The sequence below is a fragment of the Channa argus genome, chromosome 5 (genome assembly GCF_033026475.1).
Source record: "Channa argus isolate prfri chromosome 5, Channa argus male v1.0, whole genome shotgun sequence".
NCBI classification, from domain to species: Eukaryota; Metazoa; Chordata; class Actinopteri; order Anabantiformes; family Channidae; genus Channa; species Channa argus.
Genome location: NC_090201.1, coordinates 29,500,003 through 29,521,355, shown reverse-complemented (window position 1 = coordinate 29,521,355; position 21,353 = coordinate 29,500,003). Strand labels below are relative to the sequence as shown.

At 39.1% G+C, this 21,353-nt stretch overlaps 1 protein-coding gene across 1 annotated transcript in view; it reads left to right on the top strand.

Moving 5' to 3' along the window:
- The window catches only part of angpt4 (angiopoietin 4), a 65,079-nt gene that overhangs the window by 22,539 nt on the left and 21,187 nt on the right, over positions 1-21,353 (top strand). Inside the window, exons 2-3 of the mRNA XM_067505676.1 lie at positions 18,989-19,144; positions 19,456-19,577. Of these exons, the coding sequence (XP_067361777.1) occupies positions 18,989-19,144; positions 19,456-19,577 (278 nt within the window). The remainder of the gene's footprint in view (positions 1-18,988; positions 19,145-19,455; positions 19,578-21,353) is intronic.

The following is a 21,353-nucleotide window of genomic DNA, read 5'->3' as shown; positions in this document are numbered from 1 at the left end:
TGAAGCTGTGTGTCTTCCAGCGTGCAGCTACTGGTCCTACCCACCTGCTTAATGTTTTGTTGCTGCTTTTTGTTGCTCTGTTCCTTTGTTTCTTCACTTTCCGCTCACCCCAGCCGGTCAATGCAGATGGCCGTCCACCCTGAGCCTGGTTCTGCTGGAGGTTTCTTCCGTTAAAGGGAGTTTTTCCTCTCTACTGTTGCCTATGGCTTGTTCCAGGGGGAATTGTTGGGTTCTCTCTATATATCTTTATAATCTTGACTTTATTCTGTAAAGTGCCCTGAGATGGCTTTGTTGTGAATTGGTGCTATATAAATAAAGTTGAAGTTGAATCCTAATATAAGGAAATCCAGTACAACTTGTCCAGTACAACAAATAATAAACACATTAGAATCATCACCTTCATTATCACCACAGGGTCAGTGGTTTGATCCCGTTTCCGGCTACATGTCGAAGTGTCTTTGGGGAAGACACTGAACCCCAAGTTGCTCCCAGTGGGTCAGGTGATCACCTTGCATGGCAGCCACTGCCATCGGCGTGTGAGTGTGTGTAAATGGCTGAATGGGAATCAACATTGTAAAGCGCTATATAAGCAATTATTTACCATTATTTTATTTCGATTGTGCACGTGTACCTAATAAAGTGGCCAGTGAGAATATGCATGTATATGTTAGTACACAGTTGACTACCAGGAGATTTTAGAGCATTGTATGCTTCCATCTGCTGACAAATTTTATGGAGGCGGATTTCCTAAACTAATATTTTGATAAAATTTTTAACTGTTTGAGATTCCAAAACATACGGGGTTTCAAATGCAAGAGCCAACAGAATGAGATTTATTAACAAAGAATATAAATTGAACTTATAACAGGCAGGCAAAGGAAATAAAACAAACCAAAAATGCTCACTGCCAAAAGGCAGGAAGAACAACTAACAATTTGGAAAACAAAACTAACTAACCAAACGAGAATAACTTATTCTGACAACTAACAAAAAAACCTTCAAGACTGACTAACACACTAGGAAGGTTTCTAAAGCTAGTGGTCAGGAAAACGAACGAGAACAGGGAAACAGGAAACACAGGGAGACAAACTGGCAATAAACAATGGGAATGAAACTCCTTATAAAACAAGAAAAGATGGATGATGTGAATCCGGTGTGTTGACCGGTGCCAGCTGAGGAACGAAAAGCCAAGAGGGACTGGAGTGAGACTGATGTGGTGGGAAGCCTCAGCTGGTGTGGAGGAGAACTTTGAGGTCGCATACAATCACAAGGTGAAAAAAGACACAGTAACAAATTAAATCTAATTAATTAAACAAAAAACCTAACTTAACTTCGGAAAAATTGTCATGAGCTGTAAGCTGTAATCATTTTCATTAAAAAGAAATTTTAAGACAATAGTATTTTAGCTTTTATTTGACAGCAATCAGACAGGAAACATGGGGAGACAGAGGCCATGACTCAGAGATGGTGCAGTAACCAGTTGATTACAAGGACATTCAGGGATGTGGATTTCTAATAGTGAAAATAACCAATAAAACAATAAATTAATATATGTTATTATAGATTAACCACCTGTCAGTACATAAAGTTGTTAAATGCACTAATATATATTCTGAAAACAGAACAGGAGTGATATCTAAAATATAAATGAAAAATATGGTGGTGTTTGGTCAAACACATTAAATGAACACATGCAGCAATTATCTTTGTAATAGATATAGTGTACATACACAATAAAAACTCTTATCCTTATCATAAATTTATGCAACTAAACATAAGCATCAAAACAAAAATGACCTGTCCATACACAGTCGCTGCTAGTAAGGTAACATGAGGACTGTTGTCTGAAAACTGAAAAAAGTATGTAAATGAACAGAAACCCCACGGGAAGAAACGAGGTGACTCAGGAAACTTCATACACACAATCTTCACGAACACACACAGAAAGTCGTCACTCATTTGCAGGAACTGTGTGGCAACTGTGATGACTGTGTAGCCACTGCACAAGAAGCAGCTCCAAAAACTGTCTGAGAGCCTCTGAGGAGATTCTGCTACTTTTACTGACACTTTATGTAGAAACAAACTGCACAATTCATGCTAACATCCATTACCTGCTATATACATGAGAATGACTGCTGCAGCTGAACATGTTGAGAAATGAAGAGTCATTAGATAAAACCACAATAAATAACTTAATTACACGATTAAACCACAAACCACAAATAAACACTATATAAGGCAGTTTTTCTTTTTAAATACAAAACCTAATAATAATAAACCTGCTTCAGGTGTTGTCATGACAATTCAGTTACTGTAAATTATTGATTAAATGTCCTTATTTCCTCTGTCACAACACAAATGAAACTTCAAACCACTTCTTAAACAGAAACTGTCAAAATAAAAGTCAAAATCTTCTGTTTTTCAGTCTAGTTCCAGTTTGATCTTTAAAGTGTTGCCATTTATAGATGTTGTTGCAGGTTAACACCACAAGAAAACCCATGCATAATTATTCTTTATCATCTTTGTCATCAGATTTTGTTTGCAGCTTTTGCAAATCCAATTAAAAGACATCTAAAATCTAAAATCATGCAACGTTGTGTCTGAGGCATCACAAAATCTGATCCATTACTACCTCATCTCATCTGTCCTGCAGAGAAACATTCTTCATGCCGTGCATCATTAATACTGTAGTTTACTTGTATTTCACATCCAAAATGTATTAACATATGTCCACTGTTTGATTCAAGCATTAAAAAAACTTGCACCAGTTTCCAAACTTTGAGAAAATCTGCTGCTTTTTCTCAACATTTGGCATGTGGAGTTTTCTAATGCACATAGATGGAGCTAGGGAATTAGAGATCTTAAGCAGACATGATAAACACCATGCCCACTTTGTTACCTACTACATGCTGGTGCCGGGTTGGACCCACTTTTGCCTTTAGAACTACCTTAAGTCTTCATGGCATAGATTCAACAAGGTGCTAAAACATTCCTTAGACTGTGTGTGTGTGTGTTAAGTTCCCAGTCTGAAGAGGTATGCATCAATCTGCAGCTGTGAGCAAGCATTGTGGGAGAATTCAGCCACAATAGAAATGGACAGGCTGAGGGCAAAGGCAAAATACTGAGTTGGGAGAAGGAGGGGAATGGATGGAGAGGAAAAGGGGAGCGCAGATGGCTGGTACACTTGTGAAGGAGGTTGAAGATGATGGTTGAGATGTTAGATGAAAAATAATGATGAATGTCAGGAGGTGTGAGTGGTTGAAAACAGAGGGGGAGTAAAAGAAGAGATTCCCAGTGAGTCATGGCCAAGTGCCAAACTGACCACAACAACGCAGAGCTTCTTGGAAAATCTCTTCTTGCTCCTTCTTATTCTCCTCTTTCTGCACACACCCACACTGGCAAGAGGCCAAGCACCACAGCCTCTAAGGGGGCTCAAACATTCCCCTTTTTATCGGCCCCTTAAAAGAACAAACTCGAAAGCTCCTGTCCCTCCCTCCTCTCCTCTTTGGGGACAGCAGGTAGTCAAAACTGAAACACTGATTGTGTAATCACACATATGAAAGTCTTTTTCTTTTGAGCACTTGCACTTTTAGAGTAGTTTGGCTTTGTAGAGAAGTATAATAAATAGGAGAGGAAAGGGGGACAACATACTAGAGGGCTGGGTTCACATGAAGACAACTTAACTAGGTTCACAAACACATTTTCAATATAGTCTGTTTGCTGTGGTCCAAATCAGACATGTTTGTCCATTTTTATTTGTTTTAAGTTTTTTACACAAAGAAAAATCCAAGCAAATCACTACCAGCCATGCATAGATATTCATGTCCTCTGATCGGTGAGGGGGTCTGGAACAGGAAAAGTCCACAGGGAGAAGACGCTATGCTAACTTGATGCAATTGAAAATAAAACACTGCTTTGAATTTTCTTCTGTTAAAACATGCTGTTCTGGGCTGGATTGAGGTTGTCGGTTCATGTTCTCATCACAATCTGGCCCTAAGTGAGCTGCTATGGAATACACGTGAGACCAGACAGTGACCACATCCTCTAAATGGTTCTTGTTTTGGTTATTTTTCTGCCCAATTGGGACATTATGGCACCTCTCAATGGACTCGTATCAGTCCACAGTTATGGCTCAGTAGGCGATCTTGTACCTTCTAGTAGGTTCAGTACATTGTTGTCATGGTTACAATAATAGGCACAGAGCCACCGCCTTCTTAGGTGTAGGAACAAAGATTAAAGACTTTGTCTTTAGACTGCATCACCAGTATTTGCAACAGCCTCTACATTTCTTTTTCTTCCTTTTTAATGTACAGCACTTTGTACTCTGTTTGATAAGTGCTTTATAAATAAAGCTATTATTATTATTATTACTACATGTGCTGAATATCATAGATGTCCTAAGAAGCTCCTATCACACACAACTGTGGCCATCTCCAGTGTGTGTACCACGCACACTGTAAAACTAAGTGGGACAAGAAATGTTCAGAAAAATTTTTTAAATAGATTAAATTATTTAAATAGATTAAATATTAATTATATATCTAAAGTAAAGACAATACAATTCCACTACTTAACAGTGCAAATGGAAAATGTGAGGGTTTGTGGTTTTGTCTCTTATACAAACCACATTATTATTTTCTAATAGAGGGAAATCAGATAAAACACCAGAAACATGTCTGAAACCCTGACAGTCTCTTTTTTCCTTGTTCCGTTGCCGTCATGTTGAAATCACAACAGTCACCTTCTGTCTGTGGTCCACATAAGGACTCCATGGTCAGGTAGTGTCCACCCAGCACCATCTGTTCAAACACACTGACAAAGGAGCGCTATGACAACACTGGTCCTTAATGGATAACACCAGCTTTATTTATTGTAACACACATGTTTTTCACCAGTCTTCTGTGCCATGAGTGCAGAAAGTGTGTAGAAAAAATCGGCCTTCATTTATTTATCTGACAACTTCTCTGCCCCCAGTCTGTTCTCAGAATTCAGGGCTGAATTTAATTTGTAATCCAATCAAACAACTTCTTTGTTTGCAATCTTTGACTGGTTTTGAAACCCTTTTCTTACACAAGAGCATTAAGCACCTGTGTAGCATTTTTTAGTTTTTCTCAAAGCAGAGATGAACATGCAAGATGCTTGCTGCAATGGGGCACTCTTTCGATACCTTGTTAAAAAGCATAAAACCTCATGATTCCAATTATATAAAGCAATCTAAGATTGAAGAACCACTGCAACAACAGTTTTTTATAATGTCACAAGAGTTCATAAATTGCATTTTGCCATTCCTTAGCTTTTATGATGTTTGCAGGGGCACGACATTATTGAATCCTCAAGTCCGGCACACCATTTTCTATGTCAGACTCAAAACAATAAAATGGTTCCAAGCTTTTATTACAAAAACTATGTCCAAGAGAAAAAGCCCTGAAACCGCCGTTCTTCACGGTTCAGTTGTTATTTTGGCTGCATATGATAAATAAACATCGTGACCGGCAGTAGTTTGAAACAGACCAGCCTTCTGGATTCAAAAAGGCCCACATCTAAGTTTCTGCAACACGGATTGGCCCTTCAGGGGACCTATAAACCAATCATAGCCCCTGACAATGATGGATGCACTTTACATAGGCAGTGATGATTTTCCAACCAATGGTGTGCATTTCATTTGATGATGTAACAAAGAAATAAGGGTTTCAGAGATGTATAGATTGTTTGCACTCTGTAAATGGCAGTGGCCCATTATTCCCAGTGAAATGTGCCTATTTCACTGAATGACTGGCACACACAACTACAGCGCACATGCAGGATGCACAACATTGAGTTTAGTACAAAGGAACAGATAGGTAAGCTATCTAATAAGCTAATAAAAAACATTACTAAAGCCATTTGGTTACCTGGTGCAATTTTGAAAATGCAAATGGCCACTATGGTGTCCGCCTGACCATACCCTTATAAAAAACAATCCAGAAAGCTGATTTTCTGATACTTTTTCACATAATTTGGAATATTTCTGGTCCATGCGTGTGCCTGTGAGTCCATTTTGTTGTTTTGTACACTTGGCAAACCTCCATTTGACTATTGTCAGTCAAAAAACCACAAAAGAGTTAGGGAAGGATAAACCCAACATTTTTACCAATTTTGTGCCTCTTTAAGTTTGCTTCAGTATCACATAATAAGATTCAGTCTTTTTATTATAAAACTAGAAAATGTCCCCTTACAATGACACCAAGCTCATTAGTGTAGTCCTTACTATGTAGGAATGACAACCAATTTTTGTCCTTGTATTTTATTGAGCACAAAAAGAGGGGCAAAATTTAAGGGATTTACAATTCAATACATAATAAAATGAAAACTAAAGTGAAGACTATAGAAATATGCAAAAACTGTGTTAGGCTTAGGGAAAACAAATTTAAGGTAAGGTTAGACACATAAAGGTAAGGTTAAAATGTGGTTAAAAATTACATAAAAATAAAACACTACAATCATCATTAAAGTGCACAACATCGCACTAGAGTCAAACCCTGGTCTCCTAGGGAAAAGTCATGTGTCTTGTTGAACCATCCAACAACTCCTTCACCTACCTATGAGAGATCGCCGGAGTGAGAAGCGTTCTTTTGTGTCAAAAGCTGCTCGATTTCCATCCCCTGTCAGCATGCATAGGAGGCACAGCATGATATGCATCTAATAACTATCACTTTATATACAGTCATGGCCAAAAAAATCGGCACCCTTGCAATTCTGTTAGAAAATGCAATCCTTCTCTCAGAAACTTGCTGCAGTTGCAAATGTTTTGATACTCGCATTTATTTATTTTATTGTTTTGCATTGGACCAACAGAAAAAAACTGAGAACAAAAGTCGAATCTGATACAATTCCACACAGAACCCAGAAAATACACTGGACAAAATATATGGCACCTTTAACTGAAAATTTGATAGCACAAAAACATTTCTATCACATTATATCACTATAATTATTCAGAAATGTCATCAACATGCCCACTCGTTCCCTATTTATTCATCCTCATGTACATAATACGGACATTGCACTAGGGGGCTCGAAGGACATAGTCTGGATAATGTCAGAATTCCAGTGCATGTCTTAAAGGGGCTTTATCTGCCTCCTGAATCTGAACTGGGAACTGGTTCCACAGGAGAGGAGCTTGATAGGTAAAGGTTCTGCCCCCCATTAATTTAGATTAGAGGACTTGTTTGGTTGCGAGCAGGTTCAGAAACATGGCACATTGGAATAAATACTGATCATTTGTATTTACCTGAGTGTGAAACCTATAACATGATGAAAACTAATGTTTGTTGAATGCCAGTTCTTTCAGCTAAGCATCAGAGCTCTTCTGAAACATACACATGACTCAATCAGTGTTTACTTTGACAAAACAATGAAAAACAAAAATACTCAAAACAAAATGTGCACAAATGTTTGTTGCTTTAAAAGTTTTTGTATCTGCACACACACACATGCAAACAAACACACGCACAAACACACACACACACACACATATAGAAGCACATTAATGCACACACACACACATACACACAGCACTATGTTGACTTAGCCCATCTGGTCCTGATTGCGGTGAGATGATTGAGATACTTGTCATGGCTCGTTTGTTGGGGTGCACTGGTGACCCAGCATTTTAACTAAACACACACACTATGTACTTTGTAGATGCATATAGCGACACACACTTACTCATTCATTTGCTTTCACACACACAAACTAGTAGACAGAGTGGTGGCCCTTTGACATACTGACTGTCATTGTTGGACAGTCTAAGGTCAGTTGCTGTTCAGGCCGTCACTTCATTTCCATTCACAGCTGCTCTGTGTGGATTATGACTGGGTACAAACAGGTTAAACCTCTACAGAAGATATTTACTGACATTTATTGGGGTTTTTTTAAACTTGATCCCCAAAGGAGTTTTTTTTTCTCTACTTCCACCATGAGATTGACATTTCTACTCAGGTTCATGTTCTTCGCAGAGTAAATGATGGATGGATTGTGAAACAATGCATGTTGTTTGGAGTATGTGGTAATTTTACATTTGTTTGGGAGTCTTTTGGGGGTCTGTTCTTGATCATTTTGAGCAACATTGGATAGTTAGTGTGAATGCATTGTTGTTTCCAGTATTTATTATTTAGGATTCTTCAGTACGTTTTTTGGCACACTACTAGTCCTAAATGGTGACAGACATGTTAAGCACGGTTAGAAGAGGTGTGTTTTTATTTTGTGTGCTAAAAGCTAAAGTACAATAATTGTTATGAATAATTTTATGATTTCTTTTTTAATGGAAAGTTTATGGGACCAAATGTTTACAAAGCAGTATCTCAAAAACTACAAATGGTAGCACGATGAAACTTTGTGGAGAGCTGCCCTGTGGTAAAATGCTTCACATCTAATGGTATGACCTCTATAGCACCACAACCTGGCCACTAATAGACATTAGAAATACGGTTTGTTGTTTGGCTCATGAACCTTAACCAACATCAGTGCCTGGTTTTGCTACAATGGGCACAAACGTCAGAAATATTTCAATGTAACGCAAACAGGCTTTAAAAAAGTTTGTTAATATCGAATTAAATCAAATTTTATTCAATTTTGTTTTTCATATAGGGCTTTAAAAACAACCCCCCTAAAAAAACTTTAAAAATAAAAGTATAATAAAGAAAAATAACATTAAATTAAATATAGTAACAAAATCAAGACTTGTTAAGGGATTTCAGTGGCCCTTTATTTCTGGGCATACTCACCTTATGTTAAGCTCTCTGGACATTTTCTCAGTGGTTGTGTCAGTGTTTTGTTGCTGAAATGACAGAGCTGTTAGTGAAGCTGTTACTGTCACTGTGTGATGGTCCAAACCATTAATCAGATAATGCCTTACCAAACAAAAAGCAGAACTGGTCCACAGAAAAAAAATTTGTCAAGTACTTTTACTTTTAATTCATTTTTGCCCATGAAGTTGGAATAAAATATTTTTACCTCTTTAAATAAACGTATTGTGACAAAATGATTTATTCTTAATAGATAAGGTGTATATCTTCTCAAAAATGTATTGATCAATCTTTTCCAAACATATCACAGTTAAAATTAAACCACAGTTAACCTTTGAAAAAAAGAGGAATGTGTCTGAAAACAAATGATTCCAACTTTATGGGCAACAGCGTACTTTAAGTACAAATTCAATGATGTACTTACTTTTAATTAAGTAGACATGTCAGTATATAATTATTACAATACATTACTGTTAGTGTATTTTTAAATTTACTTAAGTACAGTTTTTGAGTACTTCATCCATCACTCGATCCAAAACTAAATTGATCTGTTGATCTCACTACCCATGTTTTTTGCAGTCATCTTTACATGTGGAATCCTGAGAACAGGACTTGGTCAAAGGGAGTTATAGCAATGAAAAATAAACCTTTTTTATAATAAAGACCCCAAAGGAAGCATGTACAAGGGTTACACTGCATTAGCTTTAGCCCCGCAGATTCACTGATTCAAAGATTCAAGATTCAAAGTGTTTATTGTCATATGCACAGATAGAACGCATGTTTCCCTGTACAATGAAATTCTTACTTTGCCCTCCACTCTAAATGTTATACAGTAAGTAAAATGAGAATTGACAAAAAATAGAAATAAAATAAAATACAAATAAAATAAAAATAAGAGCAAACAAAATAAGAGCAATAAGGCAATAAAGCTGAGGTAGTGCAGTTCTTAAAAAGGCAATAAAGTGAGGTAGTGCCGTTCTCAGTGCGGTAGTGCAGTTCTGAAAAAAAATTTGTGTGCAAATACAAAATGTGATTCGTAAGCAGTTGTGTCCATGTAAACAGTTGTGTCCATGTAAACACTTGTGTCCATGTAACAGTTATGTTATGTTATGTTATGTTCATGGTTGCAAACTCCTGTCAGCTGTTTAGGAGTCTGATGGCAGAGGGGAAGAAAGAGTTCTTCAGCCTTGAGGTTCTGCATTTCACACTTCTGTACCTCCGTCCTGAGGGTAGAAGTGTGAACAGTCCGTGCTGGGGGTGGGAAGGGTCTTTGAGTATGGACGCAGCTCTCCTGTGGACTCAGCAGTGGTAGATGCTCTGCAGAGAGGGCATTGGAGTCCTGGTGATCTTCTGTGCAGTCTTCACCACTCTCTGCATGCGTTTGCGGTCCATGGAAGTAGTGCTGCCGTACCACACCGTGATGCAGTTGGTCAGGACACTCTCAATGACGCAGGTGTAGACGTTGCTGAGGATCTTAGGCGACATGCCAAACTTCCTCAGCCTCCTCAAAAAATACAGCCGCTGTTGGGCCTTCTTGACCAGCTGCGTGACGTGAGGTGTCCAAGTGAGGTCCTCAGTGATGTGGACACCCAGGTATTTAAAGCTGCTTACCCTCTCCACTTCAAGCTCCCGGATGAACAGTGGCTGATACATTCTCCTCTCCTTTCGCATGTCCACTATCATTTCCTTCATCTTGTCCGTGTTGAGGGTGAGGTTGTTGTCTCCACACCATGACACCAGACTGGCCAACTCCCTCCTGTAGGCTGCCTCGTCACCGCCAGCAATGCATCCTATCACTGCGGTGTCGTCCGCTAACTTCAGGATGATGTTGTCCTTGTGGGAGGCGACACAGTCATAGGTGAACAGCGTGTACAGGATGGGGCTGAGGACACAACCCTGCGGAGTGCCAATGTTTGTGATGATACTGGCTGAAGTCCTGTTACCAATCCTGACAGACTGAGGCCTGCCAGTCAGGAAGTCTAGGAGCCAGTCACAGAGGGTGGAGTGTAGACCAAGTGTGGACAGTTTGTGGGTGAGTTTGTGGGGGATGACCGTGTTGAAGGCGGAGCTGTTGTCGATGAAAAGTATCCTCAGGTATGAGTCCTTATTTTCCAGATGAGAGAGAGAGTAGTGGATGGCAGCAGCAATGGCATCCGAGGTGGACCTGTTGGGCCGGTAGGCATACTGCAGGGAGTCAATAGTGTGTATGTCTGAACACATGTTTTAGTTTGAAGAGTTATGACTCCACCGACATGTGAGTCAACCATCCACATTGCTGACTGTAGAGTGAAGAAGGACATGCCAGGATGATGGCTTGACTCACCCCTATTTAAGCCCTATAGTCTATTTTTAGATATTGTCACATTTTATTGGGAACTGCTATGCTTTTGCTTGTCCCATGTCTGATGCTGAGTCCTCATGTTCACATCCTGTGGGAGCAAACTTCAAAATAATAGAACTAACTTGGGTCCTCTCCACTACTTTCCCACTCCTACCTCCTCCACAAATGTAGATTTCCCATAAAAAGAATTAAAAGTTAGTTAAGCACTAAGGGAAAATGAAAGTCAAAAATTGCATATGTGTCTCTCAGAAATGATCACAAACAGATGATAAACCTCAGTTTTAATAAAAGTAGAAACTTCAGCAGGGTGGATGTTTGAGCCAGATTTGACCAAAGCATTCACAAGGTCACTGTAAGCTCATTTTAATCAAAGTTATATCTTCAAAGCATTTGAAATTTCAGCATGTGCAATAACAATCACACAATCATACTTTACACACATTCCCTCTGAGGAATTTTTGTAGGCATGACTGCTTTTGGAGGCAGCCAACATAAACACATAAGGGTTTGTTAAGAGAACTAAAGGGAACCCATCCCCTGGAGATCTTTCTGTTGCTCTTCTTGCAATATACCAATAAAAGCAACTGTGAGGTCTGCACAGACAGAATGACAGGGGAATGCCAACATTATGTTCCTCAGCTCAAACTGCAAGAAATGACAATGAAAATTAAACTTGAAATGCAATTCAAGCAACATTGTTTGCTTATAAAACAGCACTGATGGACCCTTTTATTGTCAGCTACCTTTCCCTAAATATACAGGGAGGAAACTCACAATTGTTATACCCCTTTTATCACATAACCAAACAGTTTAAATGGACAAGCAGAGTGTTTGCCACCTGTCCAAAACTGAAGTTAATGAGTCAGGGGCCATTCATAAAGCATTAACCACTAAAGGCTCTACTGTGGAGAGGGTAAACAGCAAGAAAGTCCCTGGGGAAAAAAAAAATCACGAGTCCTGTCCGGACCTCACATCATCCCACAGCATTAGATATTGACACTTTCTAAGGCATAAAATTACAAGTTTTTTTGGCGTTTGGTGTATCATATTGAAGCACCAGGAGCGTCACTATTTGACGCCACAGGAACAACTTTTTATACAGAGTTGTTTACATTCTATTGTGAATAAAATATGGATTGATGAGATTTGTAAATCATTTGATTCAGTTTATTACATTGCATTCTCTTGTGTTGTTTATGTTTTAATTGTTCCAACTTTTTTGGAATTGGGGTTGTTAAAGTTTTAACTGGAACACTCCAACATTCTTTAAATGATTTAATCTAATAAATATCCAACCCTGACAGCACCATAGTCATGATATTGTTATCATATACTCCCAAAGAAGAGCATGTGTAAAATGTTTCCATAGTGGTCTGGTGTTCTGGAAAACAACTGTCAGGGCTGTTAGGAGATATGCTAATAAGGGAGTATATGAGGTGTGAATAATGAAAACAGGTCAGTTTTATCATGTGAGCTAAGAAAGCAACATCTGAGTTGATGCAGACAGGTGGAAAAAACAGACAAACCTACTGATCAAACTCTGGTCCCCTGTTGGGAAACCTAAGGTCTTTTGACCCAAGCATCAATCCCAGCCACCTCCTTTCAAATGTAATTAAATTCTAGGTGACAGTGTTATGCTCATCAAACTGCAAATGTTAAACCTGGCAGCACAAGAACGTGCTGCGGACACCACTGTAATAAAGCAACCGCTTTGCTGTGAGCATTAACCCACAGTCAGAGCGCGGCACAGTGCGACAAGGACTCCACCATCAGGATAGATATCAGCATCATATCATCACTGCTACAATCAACAATAAATATCAATCAACATTAAATATCATATCCTTTAATAAACACTTAACATTATCCATCCTACTGCTAAAATAAAAAGACTGTCTGTGTTTACTGAGGAGTGAGTGGAATCTGCACATCTCTAGGGAAAACCAACTTCTCGTTTTCTTACATTATTTGTTTGACCTTGGTCAGTCCTAATCTGAATATTAAACATTCTGGATATTTCTCTCTTGTCTGCAATGTGTCATATCATATCCTTGTGAACCGGCCTGTTTAAGGAAGCACAAACTACACTGAAGCCACTCCTGGGGCTTCATGAGGAAATTAAATGGTCAAATCTCTCTCCATCTGCACAGAGTACCTTTAGGGATTCCTGTCTGGCTGTGTCACAGAGGCAGAAGTTAAGCAGGTGTCAAGCCACAGGCCCAGAGAGAAAATAACATCCACAGGACTTCACCCCACATATACAGTGCATTTAGAAGACTCCCTTCACTTTTTTCAGTTTTGTTTTCTGATACTGCAGTCAAGTTCATTTTTCTCAGTGCCCCATAATCACAAAGTGAAATTAGAATTTTTACATTTTATTCTGTAAGTTATTAAAAACAAAAAACTGAAATACCACATGTAAATAAGTGTTCAAACCCTTTTCTCCGAACTTTGTTGAAAGACCTTTGGCTGCAATTACAGTCTTGAGTCTTTGGTGTATGACACAACAAGCTTTGCACACCTGGATTGGGGATTTTCTGCCATTCTTTTTTGCAAATCCTCTCAAGCTAAGTCAGATTGGATGGGAAAAGTCAGTGGAAAGCCATTTTTTCAAGTCTCTCCAGATATGTTCAATAGGGCTGAAGTCAGGGCTCTGTCTAGGCCACTCTTGGACATTGACAGAACTGTAACTAAACCACTTCTGTGTTGTCTTGACCATATACTCAGGATTGTTGTCATGTTGGAAGGTGAACCTTCAGCCCAGTTTGAAGTTGAAAATGGTTTATATTGAGAACATTTCCTGTAAATTACTCCATTCCCTCAACCCTGACCAATCCCTGCTGTCAAAAACAACTTCGCAGCATGATGCTGCCACCACCATTCTTCACTGTGAGGCTGTCATTGGGAAGGTGATGAGCGGTGACTGGTTTCCTCCAGACAAAACATTTAGAAGTGAAGCCAAACAGTTAAATATTGGCTTCAGAGAATCTTGCTCATCATAGTCTGAGAATCTTTCAGGGGCTTTTTTGCTAACGTCAAACATGCTTTTTATATGTTTTTATTGAGGAGAGGCTTGCGTCTAGCTCAGATCAGTGGAGAGCTGCAGTAATGGTTGTCCTTCTGGTATTTCGTCCCATCTCCACACAGCCGTTCTTTTGACCTAATGGCTTTTTTCTGATACATTAGCATTGTCAGCTGTGAGGCCTTCTATAGAGAATTGTGTGGCCTTTCAAGTCAGGTCCAATCAATTTAATTTACTACAGATGGACTTCAGTCAAGGTGTAGAGACAATACATTAGTGTTGTTACAAGGGGTCTGAATACTACATGTGATATTGCAGTTTTTTAAATTGTAATAAATTCAGTTAAAATTCATACATACAATTTAGTTTTCACTTTGTCATTATGGGAAAGAAAGCAATGCTGATAATGATCCACTGCACATAAGCAAAACAATGAAAAAGAGAACAGAAAAAATTAAGGTTATGCACCATGCAGCGTCGTCTTTCCCCACACTATGTGAAAAGCAGCAGTGCAAAAAGCCTGAGGCTGTAACTCTGACTCAGCCAGAACATCTGTCCTCTCATACAGCAATTATGCAACAATCCCTGCAACTGTGAATGTGCACTTTCCCTTCTTATGGCCTGTTCAGAACTATAAAGACCAGCATGTTTTTCAAATGTAAATTATATCTCTGCAGATTCTAATATTTTGATGGTATCTTGTAGTAATACCATGAATCGCAGTAGTAAATCTGCCATCTAGTGAGAACATGGGAATCTTATTTGTTGTCACTTCTAGTTAGTTTTTGTAATAAAATATGCAGAATGCATCAGGTCGGTAATTGGATTTCCTAAATTATTCTGACACCTGCCTGAAGACAAAGATCACAGACTACTGACATGCTAATGCACTGTAATACTTTGGCTGGAAATTGTCATCTTTTCCTGGAAGTGTCTTTGGAATGCTTCTGGCTCCTATTGGCCAATGGCTCTCCCTAACACTAATCATATTTGTCTTGATGTCATTCTCTGCAGAGATTAACAACTTCCAGCTAAAACTGATCACTTTCTGCCAAGGTCTGTCGTGCGCCAAATTCTCTTGCTTGCTTGTGTTGGAAGCATTGCTCGTAGATCTGAACTTTCCGGTGACAGAAGATGATGCTGCCTAATTTTTTTTCTTCTTTTGTTGCTGTGTTTCAGAGCAGACTGACAGCAAACTGCATGAAGCCCCTCTACACTTTACTACTATAAAGTCTTGTCAGTGGAAACTGGCAAATATGTATTTCTATTGACTTTGTTTTAGCCTCACTTTTAGCCTTTAGACTTTTAACAGGTATGCTTAAAATATTAGGAAATGTTCTGTTTTATAATTTCTCGTCATTAATCATTTGCGGTAACTGTGTTTTCATGGAATTAAAACTGATTTCCTGTTGGCTGTATCCAGCCAAGACAGACAGACAAAGACAAGGAGAGAGCATTTTTCACCTCGGCAAAACAGGAGACTCTGGAGGCTATGTAAAGGTGTGATTCAGCAAAGCATAAAAAATGTAGAACAATGGAGACAAAACTTGGCAAAAAAGGCAAATCTTTCAAAAGTGCATGTTCACCTGCATGACTGTAGATCGGAAGTCCACCTAAACTTACAGCAACTATAATGAGAACCTGGGAAGAGGTAAATATTACAAGTATGCCTTTGTTCTACCCATAGCCTCATACTACAATTGACTGTGGAGACCTTAGTGAAGGCAATCAGACATTAAAAATGATACATTTCTTTATTTGTGCTAACGGCAACCTCAGTCTCCAGTCCAGTCGCTCATTTTCCGGTAAAGTCTCATCGTGCTGCCAGCTCACATCCCGACACACTCCAGCAGCCCACAGTGCACTTGTTACCCCAGATCTCTATCGGTGCTACTTGCCTGTGCGTCAGTCTTATCAAGGCTGTGCAGTCACTAAGTCCCCACTGCCCTCTTCTCCCTGTAAAGTCACCCAGAGGGCCATATCACAGTGAAGCCAACATGTGGTTTGAGTTAACATCTCAGAAACACGTCTTCCATACGTGGGGCTGCCTGCATATTCCCAGAGCTCGTTGGTCATGCTTGACTTGTACAGTTTATAATGTGTGTGTGTATGTGTGCACATGCTTGTATAAATGTGCCATTTTGTGTGTGTGAATTTGTCTTTGATGAGGTTCTATGTTCTGAGTGTGTGGTTTATTTTAATCATACAGCAGGAAGCAAGGTTCAAGTCAAAGTCCACATATTGTGTCTCTAAAGACTCAACAGAGAACAACAAAAAAGACCAAAAAAGAACCTGCTGAACTTTGCTTGTCATGTTTATTTCAGCTTTCTTTTTAATTTCCCCCTCACTCTCTCACACAAGCATCATATATCTTTTCATTTAGAGCTACTTCATCCTGTACAGCAGTCAGGTGGCGTTTATCTGCAGAGGATCTCACGAAGCAGAGTGAAAGGGAGAAACAAATCACCTCTTTCCAGCTATTTTCTTTTTCTTTGATTATTTGATTAAGTTCTCGCTGCGTCAAAACCTCTGTTCTTTTCCCTCTCTCTCATATCAGGTTAGCCCAATTTACTTCCTCACACAAAGGCCCCTCCCAAAAGCCACTTGGGTTTATGAGCACTGTGATTCATATCTCACCACTCATAAAGTAATTTTCCATTGAGCACAGCTACACTTGTATAATCTGAATCTGAATTGAAGCAGACTAAACATAATAGCACTTTAACAACTTTAATTGAGCAGAGAAAATGACTAATAATGCCGTCAGCATGCATGATAGAAATGATAAAGTCAATCAATGTTGATAACATGAGCAGCTGAAAGCAATAAAAAACACCAAAATATAACTTAGAGGATTAGTCACAATTTATGCAAACTGAAGCTTTCATAAAGCAAAAAAAAACTAACATTTTTAAAGCAAAGTCATTGTCATTCTTCGGTGGCTGTTTTTCAATCAATCAACCGATCAACTTTACTGTCATTTTGTCATGCATACAGCAGTAGAGCAGACAGAATGATATTGCGTTTCTCTCTTACTGAAAAAAACCCAGAAAGACACCATAATAATAATAGAGTAAAGTGACAATTACGTCATTGGTCAGCAGTTCAACAATCTAACCACTTGTCGTAGGAAGCTGTTGAGCAGTCTGCTGGTCCTGCTTTTAATACTACGATACTACGATTTTCCCTGATAACAACACATCAACAGTTGAGAGGATGTGAGAAGTCTATGACAATGTTCAATGCCCTGTCCCTGCACCGGTTCTGTACAGAGGGCAGGGAGACACTTATTACCTTCTTTGCTCCCCGCACCGCCCTCTGCAGGGTCTTCTTTTCTGCCACTGTGCAGCTGGAGTACCATGAAGGTATACTTTATGGCAGTACACTCACCAGAACCCCTCTGTGGTTCGAGTGGATGTTAGTGCAACTGGACAGTAATCATTCAAGCTGCCTTTTTTGGGACTGGTATAATTGTAGACACTTTTAAGCACTTGGGGATAACGGTTTGACTAAGCGAGATGTTAAAGACATCTGTCGGACATCTGCTAGCTCTTCAGCGCATGCATTAAGCATTTTGTCCTGGGATATTGTGAGGACCTGCAGCTTTCCTTCTCTTAACCCTGGATAATGGTCCTCATTGTGTCTGTAGAGTTGATTGTGAATGCCGACTGGTGAGATGGTGGAAGAAGACCGACACTTCCAATTGTTGCCAGGTTTGATGCCTCAAAGTGCAAAGCAATTGTTGAGTCTTTCTGGAAAAGTTGTATAACTATCATCAGGTCGTTGCCTGCTTTTGTAATCTGTAAGGGTTTGCATTCCTTGCCACATTTTCCTGGTGTTCCCTGTATCACGGGGAGGTGGGGCAAACAACCTGAGAAGGGTTAGGTCATTAAGTTTTAGGTGTGTTTCAAATTAAAACTGATGCAAAATAGACATATCTTCACTATTGGTCTCAAGCTTTTCCACCCCATTGTACACATACACAGAACCCCACAGAAGAGCCTACTGAGAGAATTGTTGAGAAAGGAACATGTGGGGGGCCTTATATCTGGATTTGCTTGTGGCCCCTAAATCACTAAATCTGGCCGTTTGGGGGGAGCACCTGTTTCAAATACTGACCAGACAACATTGAGCCGCAATCTAAACTTTATCAAGTCTAAATGTTTTTAATAACTTTTGTTTTGAGATTACCAGAGGAAACATGATCCAAAGGAGACTCAAATGTGATCTGGTTACTGTGGCCTGAAATTCTTGTCCCTGTGTTTCCTCAAACAACTTCATTGGTAAGTGGGCATCCCACAGGGACCATTGTGTTTGTTGGTGCAGCAGTATATTTATCAACTCCCTGTGCTTCTCAGTGGCACTGATATTCTGGGGACGTGGAGTCTGAGGGACAAATAGATGGCTGGATGGATAGATTATTTATTTGTCAAAGGTTTAAGGTCACATCATGGCAGGACAAGTGGGTATTGGCTGATATTATCAGAAATGGAGAGACCTGCATCTTTATGTACCAGAGACCCTGACAGGTTTCATTATACGTTTAATTTGGTGAACTCGGAGCACACAGTGGGTGGTTTCAGTTCTCAGAGTGCAGTATTTTTATGTTCAGCCACTGGACAAACTAAATACGAGTCACAGCTCAAATTTTAAAAGCCTTGTTTATAATAAGGGCATGAGTGAATTTTACTGCAACTGTGGAAAAACAATTAAAGTCCCATATAAACCTCATCTTTTTTGTTGTGTATGTGTATTGTCTGTCTTTTTTTCCTTTTCTTGCAGAAACTTAAACTTTTAGCCACATTTAACTTACACAGGGTTTATCTTTTTTGACTGCAGTTGGAGAACTTCATTCAGAAAAGCGTGAGGCCAGACCTTACTAACATACCATCACATGTTGTTCACAACCAGACGGCCACCATGCTGAAGATTGGCACAAACCTCCTGACACGCACAGCTGAGCAGACACGAAAACTCAATGTGGTCGAAGCGAAGGTGACAATTTTTACATATACATTTAGTCATTTAGCAGACGCTTTTATCCAAAGCAACTTACAAGTGAGGTACAAGGCACGCAAAAATCTAAGTCAAGGAGAAAACATCAAAGCAAAGTCCTATCAGAAAAGTGTTCACAGTTCACGAGATGCAAGTGCGAGAAAGAGCAGAAAGGATTTTCTTTATTTTTTTATTTTTTAAAGAGATTTAAGTGCATAGGTAGATGAGGAAGAGTTCTGTTTTTAATTGCCACTAGTTTAGCTGTCCTTTAAAGCAGACTTTCTAGTTTTAATGTTATTTTCTTCCACCAGGTGTTGAACCACACATCTCGGATTGAGATCCAGCTACTGGAGAACTCTCTGTCCACCAACAAGTTGGAAAAGGAGCTGTTAGTGCAGAACTCAGAGATCAGTCGGCTACGAGATAAGAACAGGTAGAAAAAAACTAATTGTATCCTCTGGATTTGTGATATTACAGTTCTTTTGGATCTGGGAAACCCTGGGATAATTCTGCACTAGTTACAAAGAATAAAGCACAGTACATCACACTGCGAAGTGTAATTTTAACAGGAACACAAAATGAAGCCTTTAACTTTCACCTCTTATAGTTTTGGTTTTTAACTTAGACTTTCACTGGAGCTCTGCTTATGCAGATCACCAGTTATGTGTCTGTGGTCAGTAAAATATTTGAGGCTTTCCCCTGAGACATATGAATTTTGCAGAAACATTTTGTTTTAATCCTGAACCAAATATGGGCGGACCCTAAGTGGGAAAACGGGCTTATCAGAGACTTTTACAACTCAAGAATATTTCAAATACAAGCAAGTCATTACAAATGATGGCAATACAGTACACAGCAGTATTTAGAATCACAATATTTTCATTGTGCGGTGAAGTTGGACAGCGCACTGAACAGTGCAACTTGCAGAGTAATTATCGAGCGTGTTCCGTTTACTGTAACAGATATAATGCAAACACAAAAAGGCTGAGACAAAGAACTTGTGTGTCCAAGTTCATTTTAATTTAATGTGAATTAATTTCAGTCCAATTTTAGTCATTTGATTAATACATTTTAATTTTAATTTCGTCCAGTCACACAGTTCAGGGATGTTTGGCATCGCAACACAAACGAGGTCACTTCACAGAATTTCTTTGGAGCATTCTCCTATCACTGAAGACTTGATCATGGATGGATACCTTAACATTCTCCTGTAAAATATGCTTGTACAACTTCTTAGCTTCTTCAATGGTGGCAAGTTGTCCTTGCCCAAAGGCAAACTTTAGATGAGCAGCATGGTCCTTTTTGGAGAGTGATTGCTTGCTTTGCAATGTTCACTATTGTTATATAATGTATTCCTCATGGTGGACTAACAAACACTGCTATTACCACCTGCTTCCTTGATGTTACCTTAAGGGTCTGTAATAACTTGTGGCCTCCAGGAGTATTACCCGCCTTACCTTCAACCACTCCTCCTTCTGTTATGCATGATCTTCATGATAGTTGACTTGTGTATTTTGTGTCCCTTTTCAGGATAAATAACTCTTTGTTCTTCAAAAAACAGTGTCATCAAGATCAAATTTGAAGGCCCTTTATATAACGCTCATACCTGATTGTCATCCCATTAATTGCCCCACCTTACATATTTAAATGAATTGACAATCCTAGGGGCTCACACACCATCCAATTATTTTCCTATTACATAAACTAATTATGAAATGTCCTTATGACCATAAAAGTCAGGGGAAGTGTTTCCAGCCAAAGAACAATAAATCCTTCATTTTCCTTGGAAAACAAAAACTTGGAACAATCTGCTTTGCCTCCATTTGTGTCTTCAAGATGTTTTTGTGGCACAGAGTCTGATGTTGGGTACTCATCAAATCGTTGTTAACTCATTAAATCATAATGAGAGAACAAACAGCAACACACACCCTGCAAACCATAGCACCACAAAGATCAGTGACTCCCCATCAATCCACATTACAGTAAATGAATTTTCCTCGTTCACATGCAGGTCAGCATATTGAAGTGATCACAGCCAGGAGCTGATAATGTGTTTCAGCTTTTAGAATTTCCACTAATGTAAAATAATATCATTCATAGGTGTAAAAGACACATCTGGATATGTGCAAATGATTGATGGTTGTGTCTGAGTCTTGTCAGCTACACTTCAGCAGAAACTGGACCTCTGGTTAGAAAAGCTTCATTAACA